The sequence below is a fragment of the Ranitomeya variabilis genome, chromosome 4 (assembly GCF_051348905.1).
Source record: "Ranitomeya variabilis isolate aRanVar5 chromosome 4, aRanVar5.hap1, whole genome shotgun sequence".
Classification (NCBI taxonomy): Eukaryota; Metazoa; Chordata; class Amphibia; order Anura; family Dendrobatidae; genus Ranitomeya; species Ranitomeya variabilis.
Genome location: NC_135235.1, coordinates 384,493,888 through 384,509,919, shown reverse-complemented (window position 1 = coordinate 384,509,919; position 16,032 = coordinate 384,493,888). Strand labels below are relative to the sequence as shown.

Below are 16,032 nucleotides of genomic sequence, written 5' to 3'. Positions count from 1 at the left end.
AAGAAATGTTACCACTAACATGAAGTACAATATGTCACAAAAAAACTTAGAATCACCGGGATCCGTTGAAGCGTTTCAAAGTTATTACCACATGAAGTGACAGTGGTCAGAATTGTAAAAATTGGCCTGTTCATTAACGTGCAAACCACATTGGGGGGTAGGGTTAATGCATTCCATGATTTATTTGGCCTAGTCTGCAGCTGCCTGACACTGGTCACTACAGTTGAATTTTCTGTGAATCAGTATACCCATTTTATTTCCTCTGCCCAAGGGCATAACCTTACATTTGTCTACAATAAACTTCAATTGCCGCTGTAATATTTTGATTACCTAGCAGAGTTTAGTTTAATCTGCAAATATTGAAATTCTACATTGTATGTCTTCAACAACGTCATTAATAAATATGATAAAAAGACGGGGGCCCAATAATGACTCCTGGCATACCCCACTGTTAACTGTGACCCAATCTGAGTGTGTTCCATTAATAACCACCCATATTTTCACCTAGTCCTATTTATCTAAGTTGCACCAGATCACAGATATTTGAAAATTCCGGATTGACAATATTCATGGCGTTACCCTGGCCCAGCCTGCAACTTACCTCCTCATAGAAGCTGATCAGATAAGTGTGACAGGACCAATCCCTCATAAACCTAATGCATGTTGATACTGGGTCATGAGGCTTTTCTTAATGAGATACTCCAGGACAGAATCTCCTCAAGAATTTTACCCACAGTAGAAGTTAAACTGACCGGCCTATAATTTCCAAGCTCAGATTTTGTCCCCTTTTTGAGTATTAGCACCACATTTGTCAGTCCTGTGGTATGGACCTTGTTATAATGGGATCCTTGAATATTAGAAATAATAGTCTGTCTATCATGGTACTTAATTCCTGCAATAATTGGGGGCTGTATGCAGAGCCGATTTTAGACAAAGTGGGGCCCTGGACAACAGTTTATAGTGTGGCACCAAATGCTCACAAATTGCACCATCGCACAGAAACATGTTGGTTTCATTTACATGCGCTGAGTTCAGGCCGTTAAACAAAATCAACAATATTGAAGTTGTCTGACGCTTGATTTCTGACCTCTTTACACCGGAGTAAGACTGACGGGCACAGAACAATCACTAGTAGATCAATCTGTATATATAAATTATCATGTTATCAGCAGCACATCTGCAGTTTTCACCAGGTGATGTGCTGCTGAGAGCAATAATTTTTGTTCCCGGCATAAGCAATCTAATCACTCGATTAATAGGCAGCATTTTGCTCACTTAGTATAATGCACTCCTTAGTCCTCCACATAGTATAATGCACCCCATAGTCGTCCATACAGTATAATGCACTCTCCATAGTTCTCCATATAGCATAATGTGCCCCATAGTCCCCCATATAGTATAATGTGCCCCAAAGTCCTCCATATAGTATAATGTGCCCCTTAGTCCTCCACATAGTTTAATACACGCCCCATAGTCCTCCATATAGTATAATACACTCCCCATAGTCCTCAATATAGTAAAATGCATCCCATAGTCCTCCATGTTGTATAACGCACCCCATAGTCCACATTGTGTCCACATTGTGTAATGCACACGCCATAGTCCTCCATACAGTGTAATGCACCCCTTAGTCCTCCATATAGTATAGTACACTCCCCATAGTCCTCCATATAATATAATACGCTCCCCATAGTCCTCAATACAGTAAAATGCAGTTCATAGTCCTCAATATTGTATAATGCACCCCCATAGTCCTCCATATAGTACAATGCACTCCCCATAGTCCTTCATATAGCATAATGCACTCCATAGTCCTCGATATCTTGATACAGTATAATACAGCTACATATAGTACACATAGTATAATGCACCCCATAGTCCTTGATAGAGTTTAATTCAGCCCCCATACAGTACATACAGTATAAAACACAGCCTATAGCCCCTGATAGAGTATAATGCAACCCCCATATAGTATAATGCAGCACCCATAAACAGTAGTATAATGCAGCCCCCATATAGTACATATAGTATAATACACTCCTTTTAGTCCTTGATAGTGTATAATGCAGCCTCCAAATAGTACATACAGTGGGTACAGAAAATATTCAGACCCCTTTACATTTTTCACTCTTTGTTTCATTGCAGCCATTTGGTAAAAAAAAGTTCATTTTTTTTTCACATTAGTGTACACTCTACGCCCCATCTTGACCGAAAGAAAACAGAAATGTAGACATTTTTGCAAATTTAATAAAAAAGAAAAACTGAAATAACACATGGTCATAAGTATTCTCTCCCTTTGCTCAGACACTCATATTTAAGTCACATGCTGTCCATTGCCTTGTGATCCTCCTTGAGATGGTTCTACTCCTTCATTGGAGTCCAGTTGTGTTTAATTAAACTGATAGGACTTGATTTGTAAAGGCACACACCTGTCTATATAAGACCTCACAGCTCACAGTGCATGTCAGACCAAATGAGAATCATGAGGTCAAAGTTACTGGCCAAAGAGCTCAGAGACAGAATTGTGGTAACTCACAGATCTGGCCAAGGCTACAACAGAATTTCTGCAGTGCTCAAGGTTCCTAAGAGCACAGTGGCCTCCATAATCCTTAAATGGAAGAAGTTTGGGACCACCAGAAGTCTTCCTAGACCTGGCCGTCCAGCCAAACTGAGCAATCGTGTGTTGTGAATTTGCTTTTTGCTCCCTCTAGTGGTTACTAGTTTTTTGACTCTGGTTTTTCTGTCATTCCTTTTATCCGCACCTGGGTCGTTAGTTAGGGGTGTTGCTATATAAGCTCCCTGGACCTTCAGTTCAATGCCTGGCAACGTAGTTATCAGAGCTAGTCTGCTGTGCTCTTGTCTACTGATCCTGGTTCCAGTTATATCAGCTAAGTCTGCCTTTTGCTTTTTGCTATTTGTTTTGGTTTTGTATTTTTGTCCAGCTTGTTCTAAATCTATATCCTGACCTTTGCTGGAAGCTCTAGGGGGCTGGTGTTCTCCCCCCGGACCGTTAGACGGTTCGGGGGTTCTTGAATTTCCAGTGTGGATTTTGATAGGGTTTTTGTTGACCATATAAGTTACCTTTCTTTATTCTGCTATCAGTAAGCGGGCCTCTCTGTGCTAAACCTGGTTCATTTCTGTGTTTGTCATTTCCTCTTACCTCACCGTTATTATTTGTGGGGGGCTTCTATCCAGCTTTGGGGTGCCCTTCTCTGGAGGCAAGAAAGGTCTTTTGTTTTCCTCTACTAGGGGTAGCTAGATTCTCCGGCTGGAGCGTGTCATCTAGAATCAACGTAGGAATGATCCCCGGCTACTTCTAGTGTTGGCGTTAGGAGTAGATATATGGTCAACCCAGCTACCACTGCCCTATGAGCTGGATTTTTGTATTCTGCAGACTTCCACGTACCTCTGAGACCCTCGCCATTGGGGTCATAACAGTTTGCCAGGCCAGTATTAAATGTTTAATGCATTGCAGAAGAGGGATTATAAGAAAGAAGATTCTGAGTTTTTTTTTTTTTTTTTTTTCTCTTCTTCCCCTTTACCTCAGAGTGGCTATGCTTGCTGCAGACATGAATGTCCAGACCTTGATTACAAGTGTGGACCAGCTGGCTACTCGTGTGCAGGGCATACAAGACTATGTTATCAGAAATCCTAGGTCAGAACCTAAAATACCGATTCCTGATCTGTTTTCCGGAGACAGGTTTAAGTTTAGGAATTTCATGAATAATTGTAAATTGTTTTTGTCCCTGAGACCCTGTTCATCTGGAGACTCTGCTCAGCAAGTAAAAATTGTTATTTCGTTCTTACGGGGCGACCCTCAGGATTGGGCTTTTTCGCTGGCGCCAGGAGATCCGGCATTGGCTGATATTAATGCGTTTTTTCTGGCGCTCGGTTTACTTTATGAGGAACCCAATCTTGAGATTCAGGCAGAAAAGGCCTTGCTGGCTATGTCTCAGGGGCAGGACGAGGCTGAAGTGTATTGCCAAAAATTTCGGAAATGGTCCGTGCTGACACATTGGAACGAGTGTGCACTGGCCGCTAATTTTAGAAATGGCCTTTCTGAAGCCATTAAGAATGTTATGGTGGGTTTTCCCATTCCCACAGGTCTGAATGATACTATGGCACTGGCTATTCAAATTGACCGGCGGTTGCGGGAGCGCAAAACCGCAAATTCCCTCATGGTGTTGTCTGAACAGACACCTAATTCGGTGCAATGTGATAGAAAAACCGCAAATTCCCTCATGGTGTTGTCTGAACAGACACCTGATTTAATGCAATGTGATAGAATCCTGACTAGAAATGAGCGGAAAATTCATAGACGCCGGAATGGCTTGTGCTACTACTGTGGTGATTCTACACATGTTATCTCAGCATGCTCTAAACGTATAGCTAAGGTTGTTAGTCCTGTCACCGTTGGTAATTTGCAACCTAAATTTATTCTGTCTGTAACTTTGATTTGCTCACTGTCGTCTTATCCTGTCATGGCGTTTGTAGATTCAGGTGCTGCCCTGAGTCTTATGGATCTGTCATTTGCTAAGCACTGTGGTTTTACTCTTGAACCATTAGAAAATCCTATTCCTCTTAGGGGTATTGATGCTACGCCATTGGCAGCAAATAAACCGCAGTATTGGACACAGGTTACCATGTGCATGACTCCTGAACACCGCGAGGTGATACGTTTCCTGGTTTTACATAAAATGCATGATTTGGTTGTTTTAGGGCTGCCATGGTTACAGACCCATAATCCAGTCCTGGACTGGAAGGCTATGTCAGTCTCAAGTTGGGGCTGTCGGGGTATTCATGGGGATTCCCTGCCTGTGTCTATTGCTTCTTCTACGCCTTCGGAAGTTCCGGAGTATTTGTCGGATTATCAGGATGTCTTCAGTGAGTCTGAGTCCAGTGCACTGCCTCCTCATAGGGACTGTGACTGTGCTATAGATTTGATCCCAGGCAGTAAATTTCCTAAGGGAAGACTGTTTAATCTGTCGGTACCTGAACATACCGCTATGCGTTCATATATCAAGGAGTCTCTGGAGAAAGGACATATTCGTCCGTCTTCTTCCCCTCTTGGTGCGGGATTCTTTTTTGTGGCAAAAAAGGACGGATCTTTGAGACCTTGTATTGATTATCGGCTTTTAAATAAGATCACTGTCAAATTTCAGTATCCTTTACCGCTGTTGTCTGACTTGTTTGCCCGGATTAAAGGTGCCAAGTGGTTCACCAAGATAGACCTTCGTGGTGCGTACAACCTTGTGCGCATTAAGCAAGGTGATGAATGGAAAACCGCATTCAATACGCCCGAAGGTCATTTTGAGTACTTGGTGATGCCTTTTGGGCTCTCCAATGCGCCTTCAGTTTTTCAGTCCTTTATGCATGACATTTTCCGGAAGTATCTGGATAAATTTTTGATTGTTTATCTGGATGATATTTTGGTTTTTTCTGATAATTGGGATTCGCATGTGGAGCAGGTCAGGTTGGTCTTTAAAATTTTGCGTGAAAATTCTTTGTTTGTCAAGGGCTCAAAGTGTCTCTTTGGTGTACAGAAGGTTCCCTTTTTGGGGTTCATTTTTTCCCCTTCTGCTGTGGAGATGGACCCAGTCAAGGTCCGAGCTATTCTTGATTGGACTCAGCCCTCGTCAGTTAAGAGTCTTCAGAAGTTCTTGGGTTTCGCTAACTTCTACCGTCGTTTTATCGCTAATTTTTCTAGCATTGTGAAACCTTTGACGGATATGACCAAGAAGGGCTCCGATGTAGCTAACTGGGCTCCTGCTGCCGTGGAGGCTTTCCAGGAGTTGAAACGCCGGTTTACTTCGGCGCCTGTTTTGTGCCAGCCCGATGTCTCACTTCCCTTTCAGGTTGAGGTGGATGCTTCAGAGATTGGAGCAGGTGCCGTTTTGTCGCAGAGAGGCCCTGGTTGCTCTGTTATGAAACCTTGTGCCTTTTTCTCTAGGAAGTTTTCGCCTGCCGAGCGAAATTATGATGTGGGCAATCGGGAGTTGTTGGCCATGAAATGGGCATTTGAGGAGTGGCGTCATTGGCTCGAGGGTGCTAAGCATCGTGTGGTGGTCTTGACTGATCACAAAAATCTGATGTATCTCGAGTCTGCTAAACGCCTTAATCCGAGACAGGCCCGCTGGTCATTGTTTTTCTCCCGCTTTGATTTTGTTGTCTCGTATTTACCAGGTTCAAAGAATGTGAAGGCCGATGCTCTTTCTAGGAGCTTTGTGCCTGATGCTCCTGGAGTCGCTGATCCTGTTGGTATTCTTAAAGATGGAGTTATCTTGTCAGCTATTTCTCCGGATCTGCGACGTGTGTTGCAGAGATTTCAGGCTGATAGGCCTGAGTCTTGTCCACCTGACAGACTGTTTGTTCCGGATAAGTGGACCAGCAGAGTCATTTCCGAGGTTCATTCCTCGGTGTTGGCAGGTCACCCGGGAATTTTTGGCACCAGAGATCTGGTGGCCAGGTCCTTTTGGTGGCCTTCCTTGTCAAGGGATGTGCGGTCATTTGTGCAGTCCTGTGGGACTTGTGCTCGAGCTAAGCCTTGCTGTTCTCGTGCCAGCGGTTTGCTCTTGCCCTTGCCTGTCCCGAAGAGACCTTGGACACATATCTCCATGGATTTCATTTCTGATCTTCCGCTATCTCAGGGCATGTCCGTTATCTGGGTGATATGTGATCGCTTCTCTAAGATGGTCCATTTGGTTCCTTTGCCTAAGCTGCCTTCCTCTTCCGATCTGGTTCCTGTGTTTTTCCAGAACGTGGTTCGTTTGCACGGCATCCCTGAGAATATTGTGTCAGACAGAGGATCCCAGTTCGTTTCCAGGTTCTGGCGATCCTTTTGTAGTAGGATGGGCATTGATTTGTCGTTTTCGTCTGCTTTCCATCCTCAGACTAATGGACAGACGGAGCGAACCAATCAGACTTTGGAGGCTTATTTGAGGTGTTTTGTCTCTGCTGATCAGGACGATTGGGTGACATTCTTGCCGTTGGCTGAGTTTGCCCTTAATAATCGGGCTAGTTCCGCCACCTTGGTTTCGCCTTTTTTCTGCAACTCTGGTTTCCATCCTCGCTTTTCTTCGGGTCATGTGGAGCCTTCTGACTGTCCTGGGGTGGATTCTGTGGTGGATAGGTTGCAGCGGATTTGGAATCATGTGGTGGACAACTTGAAGTTGTCACAGGAGAGGGCTCAGCGCTTTGCCAACCGCCGCCGCGGTGTGGGTCCCCGACTACGCGTTGGGGATTTGGTATGGCTTTCTTCCCGCTTTGTTCCTATGAAGGTCTCCTCTCCCAAATTTAAACCTCGTTTTATTGGGCCTTACAAGATATTGGAAATCCTTAATCCTGTATCTTTTCGTCTGGATCTTCCTGTGTCGTTTGCTATTCACAATGTATTTCATAGGTCCTTGTTGCGGCGGTACATTGTGCCTGTAGTTCCTTCTGCTGAGCCTCCTGCTCCGGTGTTGGTTGAGGGCGAGTTGGAGTACGTGGTGGAGAAGATCTTGGATTCTCGCCTCTCCAGGCGGAGGCTTCAGTACCTGGTCAAGTGGAAGGGCTATGGTCAGGAGGATAATTCCTGGGTGGTCGCCTCTGATGTTCATGCGGCCGATTTAGTTCGTGCCTTTCATGCCGCTCATCCTGATCGCCCTGGTGGTCGTGGTGAGGGTTCGGTGACCCCTCACTAAGGGGGGGGTACTGTTGTGAATTTGCTTTTTGCTCCCTCTAGTGGTTACTAGTTTTTTGACTCTGGTTTTTCTATCATTCCTTTTATCCGCACCTGGGTCGTTAGTTAGGGGTGTTGCTATATAAGCTCCCTGGACCTTCAGTTCAATGCCTGGCAACGTAGTTATCAGAGCTAGTCTGCTGTGCTCTTGTCTACTGATCCTGGTTCCAGTTATATCAGCTAAGTCTGCCTTTTGCTTTTTGCTATTTGTTTTGGTTTTGTATTTTTGTCCAGCTTGTTCTAAATCTATATCCTGACCTTTGCTGGAAGCTCTAGGGGGCTGGTGTTCTCCCCCCGGACCGTTAGACGGTTCGGGGGTTCTTGAATTTCCAGTGTGGATTTTGATAGGGTTTTTGTTGACCATATAAGTTACCTTTCTTTATTCTGCTATCAGTAAGCGGGCCTCTCTGTGCTAAACCTGGTTCATTTCTGTGTTTGTCATTTCCTCTTACCTCACCGTTATTATTTGTGGGGGGCTTCTATCCAGCTTTGGGGTCCCCTTCTCTGGAGGCAAGAAAGGTCTTTTGTTTTCCTCTACTAGGGGTAGCTAGATTCTCCGGCTGGAGTGTGTCATCTAGAATCAACGTAGGAATGATCCCCGGCTACTTCTAGTGTTGGCGTTAGGAGTAGATATATGGTCAACCCAGCTACCACTGCCCTATGAGCTGGATTTTTGTATTCTGCAGACTTCCACGTACCTCTGAGACCCTCGCCATTGGGGTCATAACATCGTGGGAGAAGAGCCTTGGTGAGTGAGGTAAAGAACCACCCCAAGATCACTGTGGCTGAGCTCCAGAGATGCTGTAGGGAGATGGGAGAAAGTTCCACCAAGTCAACTATCACTGCAGCCCTCCACCAGTCTGGCCTTTGTGGCAGAGTGGCCTGACGGAAACCTCTCCTGAGTGCAAGACATATGAAAGCCCTCATAGAGTTTGCTAAAAAACACATGAAAGACTTCCAGACTATAAGAAATAAGACTCTCTGGTCTGAGGAGACGAAGATAGACCTTTTTGGTGATAATTCTAAGTGGTATGTGTGGAGAAAACCAGGCACTGCTCATCACCTGCCCAATACAATCCCAACAGTGAAACATGGTGGTGGCAGCATACTGCTATGGGGGTGTTTATCAGCTGCAGGGACAGGATAACTGGTTGACATTGAAGGAAACATGAATGCGGCCAAGAACAGATATCCTGGATGAAAACCTCTTCCAGAGTGCCCTGGACCTCAGACTTGGCCCGAAGGTTCACCTTCCAATGACCCTAAGCACACAGCTAAAATAACAAAGGAGTGGCTTCAGAACAACTCTGTGACCATTCTTGACTGGCCCAGCCAGAGCCCTGACCTAAACCCTATTGAGCATCTCTGGAGAGACCTGAAAATGACTGTCCACTAACGTTCACCATCCAACCTGACAGAACTGGAGAGGATCTGCAAGTAGGATTGTCAGACGATCCCCAAATCCAGGTGTGAAAAACTTGGTGCATCATTCCCAAGAAGACTCATCACTGTACTGGCTCAAAAGGGTGCTTCTACTCAATACTGAGCAAAGGGACTGAATACTTATGACTATGTGATATTTCAGTTTTTCTTTTTTAATGAATTTGCAAAAATTACTACATTTCTGTTTTTTTTCAGTCAAGATGGGGTGCAGAGTGTACATTAATGAGAAAAAAAATGAAGTTATTTGAATTTGCCAAATGGCTACAATGAAACAGAGTGAAAAATGTAAAGGGGTATGAATACTTTCCGTACTCACTGTATCTGTATAGTATAATGCACACCCCATAGTCCTTGATAGAATATAATGCAGCCCCCATATATTATATATAGTATAATACAGCCCCATATTATGCAGCCCCATTGAGTTTAATGCAGCCAATAGAGCATAATGCAGCCCCACAGAGCATAATGTAAAGAGCAGGAGGCGCGAAGTGGCCATTGTCCATCCAGTGTTCACATTATTTCCCCACCTCTATGTTTTAAGGATATGAAGTAAAGGACTTTTAAGTTATGGTGAGTGACACCATTCTGCTTCTTTCAGACTCTTTTCTGGTGAGCACCTGGGTTTCCATATGATCGCTGTCAATCCTCTGAGCATTGAGGCATATTTATACTAGTGAAGACTTAATTCTGATGTAGTTTTTTTCCTCCCTGTCAATCATGCTTTGGGGTTGCCTTGCAGCCAATGGCACGGGGAACATTTCATTGGTAGAGGGAAAAATGGATTCAATGAAATATCAACAAATTCTTGATTAAAAAAATAACACCATCTGTAAAAAAGCTGAAGTTGAAAATAAGATGGCTTCTACAAATGGATAATGATCCTTAACACACGTCAAAATCCACAAAAGGCCATCTCAAAAGACGCAAGCTGAAGGTTTTGCAATGGCTCTCAAAGTCCCCTGATCTGAACATCATTGAAAATCTGTGGCTAGACCTCAAAATAGCAGAGCGTGCAAGACGACCTAGGAATCTCATAGAAGTGGAAGAATTTTCCAAGGAAAAATTGATGTGAATACTTTTCTTCCCAATAATGACAGAAGTATTCTAGGAGTGATACCTTTATTGGCTAACCAGAAAATAATATGTTTGCAAGCTTTCAGAGCACAGTTGCTCCTTCTTCAGGCAAGATTACAAATAGATTAATAAGAAACAAGCACAAAATTTAGAGAATACTACAGCAGGACATTTGTTCAGGGGGGTGGGAAAGTTCGATGCCTCTTAAAGATAAGCCAAGGTAATCAAATTAGGCATCTTCTTACAAATGGAGAGGCAGTGGGAATAGTGGTATCACTCCTAGAATACTTATCTCATCATTGGGCAGAAAAGTATTCACATCAATTTTTCTGGCTAATACGGTACCACAATACAATTTGTAATTGTACACCAAGGAAGAATTGATACCTTCAAAAAGGGGTTGCTAAAAAGTACTAACCATGCAGGATGCCCAAACTTTTGCATTGACCCTTTTTCCTTTTTGTAATTTTTAAAATGTAAAATCTGAAAATATTTTTTTTTGCCTAAAATGCAAAGGAAATGTGTCATCTTTAACTTTAGGCCTTTTAGAGATCATTTCATCTTCAACTTGCTTAACTGTTCACAGTAACAGGAGTTTTTCCCATGGGTGCCCAAAATCATTTCATCTTCAACTTGCTTAAAAACTGTTCACAGTAACAGGAGTTTTGCCCATGGGTGCCCAAAATTATGCATGCCACTGTATATGCATACACATATTATTCCTGTGTTCCCCATAACTAACATCCTTTTCCATGTTTCTCCTCTTTTGGGTATTGCCTACTGTGTACTGCCCGAGTATAACAATGTATATTTAGGGTTGTAATACCAGTGTGTTCTACCAGTATGTTCCATTACATGCTATCTTTCATCATATATTATCACATGTAGTCCAAGCCTTATGCAGAGAATGATGCAGATGAATACAGCTATCTGTAATCCTTATGTTTAATAACAACTAGTGTAAAGTGTGATCCTTTGTTTTTCTAGGTCAAACTGGGATTAGTGCTGGCGTCTGCCTTGATATCTGTCCTGTCATACCTATGGATGGAGCACAAGATTAAGCTCAAGGTGCAACCACGAATTCCCAAGATACCTTCCCCACGTCACAAGGTTAAAGGCTACCGTTACTTGGAAGAAGAGAATTCTGATGAGTCTGAAACTGAAGACGAGGGAAATGACTGTGAAATGGACAACAATGAAATATCCGCTAGTGAAGAGGAGGACTGCAGAGAGGAGCCACCGCAGAGTCAGAGAACACGCAAAAGAACAAGCTTTTATGAGCAAGTCGTAGAGGAGTGATGTAGGCCAACATGGCCAGACATTGAGTACTATTGACCTTGTCAGTAATTTAGTGCATCCCTAATTTCTTATAGTTTTCCATGTTTCTCAGATGTGGCCTTTACAGTACGGGTTTCAAGATTAATCATGCACTCAGTGTGCTTAGTGACTAACTCATTGATTTTTTTTATATTTTAATTTAAAGGGAACCTGTCTATGCTTTACCTTACATGCTATGCCTTATCCTTCATTGTATGGCTTGACTGATGTCCCTGAGAACAGCGTTTGTGATGAGTTTCCTTAAATCTTGAGAAGTACTATTTCCTTGATTAGGTGATATTGGTTGAAGTGCTTAGTAATCTTGTGTGGTGGTAACATACAGTAGGAATAGACTATTTACTTGGCGGTTATAGGTACAATTTTGGTAACAGAGCAAAGTCTAGTGATAGTTTACTGATATTACTAGCGGACACGCAGATTCATTTAAGTCATGGAATCACAGTGTAACAACTCTGCTGGCATCACGGCATGGCCTCGCATCTCTCACACTATCTTACCCACTGCTCCAGGTCATGATGTGGTTTCTGTTTCATGCCAGGTCCATGTTCTGTGTCTCTGCTCTCTGCATGCTTCATGGCTGTGTGTATAGGGGGGCGGCGCCTGAACTCTCTGGTTCTTATAGGAATCAGGTGTATCTGTCTAATCTGTTCCTGACCAATTGCCAGGAGGCCTCCAGTATATAGTGCAGCTCCACCCAGTGGTCTGGGCCTGTGCAATGTGTTAGCTCAGTTTGTGTTTAGCTTCTGAGTTTGCCAGGCCTTGCTCTGAGTCACTCCCTCTCTGGAGGCTTTTCCCTGTCTTATTGCCTTGATCTTGTTGTCCGCCCTCCAGGAGGCAGAATATCCTGGTCCCTGTGTCTTTGTCCTTGTTTCTTGTCTTGTACCATTTCCTTGTCTGAACTTAGTCTTATCTCGGTCTCCTTGTCTGTGGCTTCCTTCCCTGCTGTGTCTTTCCTCGTGTTCTCAGTCTGCTTACACTCCGAACTCTTGCGGCTCTGCCTGCTCTGTAACTTTGTGGCTTTATCTCTGCTCTGCACTCCTGCAGTTCTGCTCCTTTCTACTCTGCTTATCTTCTACTGCTGCAGTTATCCCTTGCTGCAGCTCCTCTCCACATTCCTTGTGGCTCCGCTCTGCTTTGCTGCAGAAACCTATCGCTGCAGCTCCTCTCCGTATTCCTTGCGGTTCTGCTCTGCTTAGCTTTTGCTGCTACACTATCTCTTGCTGCTCTACCATTCCTAGCTGCAGCCTTGCGGTTTTCTTCCTGTGTGAACAGGTCCCAACCTGTTCCTTCATTCTCCTTTCCTTCTGGCTTGTTTCCGTACCTACATCTCCTGTGTGAACAGGTCCCAACCTGTTCCTTCATACCTCATTCCTTTCTGCTTGTTTCCTTTCCTGCACCTCCTGTGTGAACAGGTCCCTACCTGTTCCTTCATATTTCATATCCGTTCCTGCACCTCCAGTGTGAACAGGTCCCTACCTGTTCCTCCATACTACATATCCGTACCTGCACCTCCAGTGTGAACATGTCCCTACCTGTTCCTTCATACACCACATCAACCAGTCCTGTGTTCTCTGCTGTGCCTTCCAATGCAGTGTTCCTGCCAGTCCTGCCGTTCCTGCCGTGCCTTCCAGTCCTGTGTTCCTGCCGCCGTAGCCAGTCCTGTGTTTCCTGCCGTCCCTGCCAGTCCTGTGTTCCTGACAGCCCTGTGTTCTCTGCCGTGTCTCTGCTAGCCCTGTGTTCTCTGCCGTGTCTCTGCCAGCCCTGTGTCTCAGCCGTGCCAGCCTACTCGTCTGCGTTTCAGCCGTGCTCTTCTGCCAGTCCTGCCTGATGCCCGCACCAATCCTGGTGTTCCTGTCTCCCAAGTGGGATCAGCAGCCACAGCCAGACACCACCCTGGAGTAGCACCTGGCAGCTGCCTGCTGCACAAGCCTGACCTCACCATCAGAGGCTCCAGTGAAAACCCAGGCAGCTGTCATAGTCACGCCCCTTCCAGGGTAGTCTGGTTTGTGGCACAGTGGGGCCACAAACCCCCGAGCTCACGCCCATCAGTCAGGGCGTGAGCGTGACACACAGTGTGTGCTTACATGTCTTCTATAATTACTGCTGACTTTTGGTTTATCCCTCACATTTCTTGCAGAATCATTCTGACGATTACAATCATCAAAATGTTTCTGCAAGAAATGTGAGGGATAAAACAAAAGTCAGCAGTAACTTTAGTTGTCAGCAGTAACTTTAGGTGTTCCAAGTGTCCATTACATGTCTATACATAATGGGGTTGTAGTTATTTTAGTAGATTACCAATTGTATGAGTAGAGTGTAACAGGACAGGCTACAGGTGTAGGGCATTGCACTACAAAAGGAGGTAAGTAGGCAAAAAAGACAGTTAGTTCCATCCCAACTAGGGAAGGTCACTTTGTTTTGAGGGTGAGGAATGCAAGAAACTAATGTGTTAAAAAGGAAATAATCTGTTTTAACCTGACATACAATATAGATTTCCTGTCCACTGCAAAAAATCAGATATTCTGGCATCAATGACATTTGAAATAAGGTTCCAAAGAAGGCCCATCTGGAAGGGAACTACATGTTACAAGTAGTGTTAGATGTTACGAAGAGTTGAGTTCTGCCAAAAGTCCTTAATGGTGAGGCTAGTGTGTTATTAACATACTGTATTTACCATCTCACATAATACACAAGTAAAGGAAGCTGTGCATCAACTAACTTAAGGACTAGTCATGCTCATATGCCCGGGCTGGCCATCTGCCTTACCGATTAGATTCCCAAGGCCGCTGCTCCTGAGCCAAGAATGGGTCAGCCAGCTGTCCTGTCCATCTCAACTCTACTTTCTTGACTCTCTACCTGAACAAGCACACAAAATCGTGACGTTAGTGTCAGTATGCTGTGTGCTGTGGGACACACATATGAGCGCTTCACAGTGTGTAACATCAGGATGATCTGAGCTATTCAATGAATCTGTATAAACTGTCAGATCGGGACCCTAAACAACATTTTTTCCCATTTCCCTCACGTTTTAATTAAGTAACATTTTACAGAAGCATTCCACAACATTGAAATTGCAATACCGAGAAGGAAATGTAGTGAAATGATGTAATTCACACGATTGATAGACATGTTAACAATATGCAAATTATAAAAAAATTGATAGAGATTTTTCAAAACATCTCTTTTCATTTGGCATTGGGTTAGAGCTCTACATTCAGAAACACATGCAGAGGTTATTAATGGTTGTCTAAGGAATATTCTGTCCTGCTTAATGCACTTAGTATCGCAAATCATCAAGTTTCAATGCTGGAAGCTGCCTTTGCAATTGCTGACCAATGATGTGCCAGATAAGTTCATTAGGAGATAAGTCCAGAGATGCTGCGTGCCATGGTAGCTTGTCATCTCCTATATTTGGATTTATTATGTGACCATTTTTTCTGCGTTGAGATGTGTATATAATCCTCTCCCCTTTGTTCTCATTATACTGAGATCTCAGTTTAAGCAGAAAGAGTAACCATTGATATATCTGTATGTATAACACTTTAGCCTTGTCTTGGAAGGCCCATGATAGACATACAGTGATATGGTCACTGGAAAGACATATATTTATATGGTCACTTTAGATGTCCCTTTAACGCTGAGCTATATTGTCTGCACAGCTCAGCGGATATTGGGCACCTAAAATCAGACAACAATTGTTTTTGCACTACAGCACTTTATTGGTTGTTTGGTGGTGGCTTTGTTCAGGAATCCTGGTGAGGGTCAGGCTGCTGTCACACTAGCAGTATTTGGTCAGTATTTTACAACAGTATTTGTAAGCCAAAACCAAGGAGAGGAACAAATAGAGGAAAAGTATAATAGAAACATGTGCACCACTTCTGCATTTATCACCCACTCCTGGTTTTGGCTTACAAATACTGATGTAAAATACTGACCAAATACTGTTAGGCCGGGGTCACACTCAGCGTAGGTAAATACGGTGCGTATTTTACGGCCGTAATACGCAGAAAAAATCCCGAAATGGTGATCCGTATGTAATCCGTAGGCAAGGTGTGGTCGCGTATTTTGCGCATGTAATGTTGCGTATGTAATCCATATGACATCCGTAATGCATTTTTTTCACGCAACCTGCCAAAATGGACATTTAACGGTTTTGGAGGCTGTAATTAATTTAAATAAGCCTCATCAACCCTATTTAAGGCCTCTACAACAGGTGGCACCCTCCTATAGAGCCATTTTGTGGTTGTGCATCTGTTGTTGTGTTGTGCTAACGTTTGCACCATATCTGACCTACTGCACTTCACCCCAACTCAGCGGGTTTTGTTTAACTGGGTCTTGTCGCGTCGGTTTGGGCAGCCATACCCTGTGATTGTAGATCCGCGAAGGAGGAGAAGAATGTGGGTGCTTCCTCTTTTGACTCAACGCCTCACTAAAGGCCATTTTCAGAGGCTCTA

General features: G+C 43.9%; 1 protein-coding gene across 3 annotated transcripts in view; it reads left to right on the top strand.

Annotated features, from left to right (window-relative positions):
- Positions 1 to 11,768, top strand: part of UNC93B1 (unc-93B1 regulator of TLR signaling) — a 56,779-nt gene extending 45,011 nt beyond the window's left edge. For all 3 annotated transcript variants that reach the window (XM_077250836.1, XM_077250835.1, XM_077250834.1), the window contains one exon: positions 11,228 to 11,768. In XM_077250836.1, the coding sequence (XP_077106951.1) occupies positions 11,228 to 11,539 (312 nt within the window). In that variant the 3' untranslated portion in view covers positions 11,540 to 11,768. The remainder of the gene's footprint in view (positions 1 to 11,227) is intronic.
- Positions 11,769 to 16,032: the final 4,264 nt, after the last annotated feature.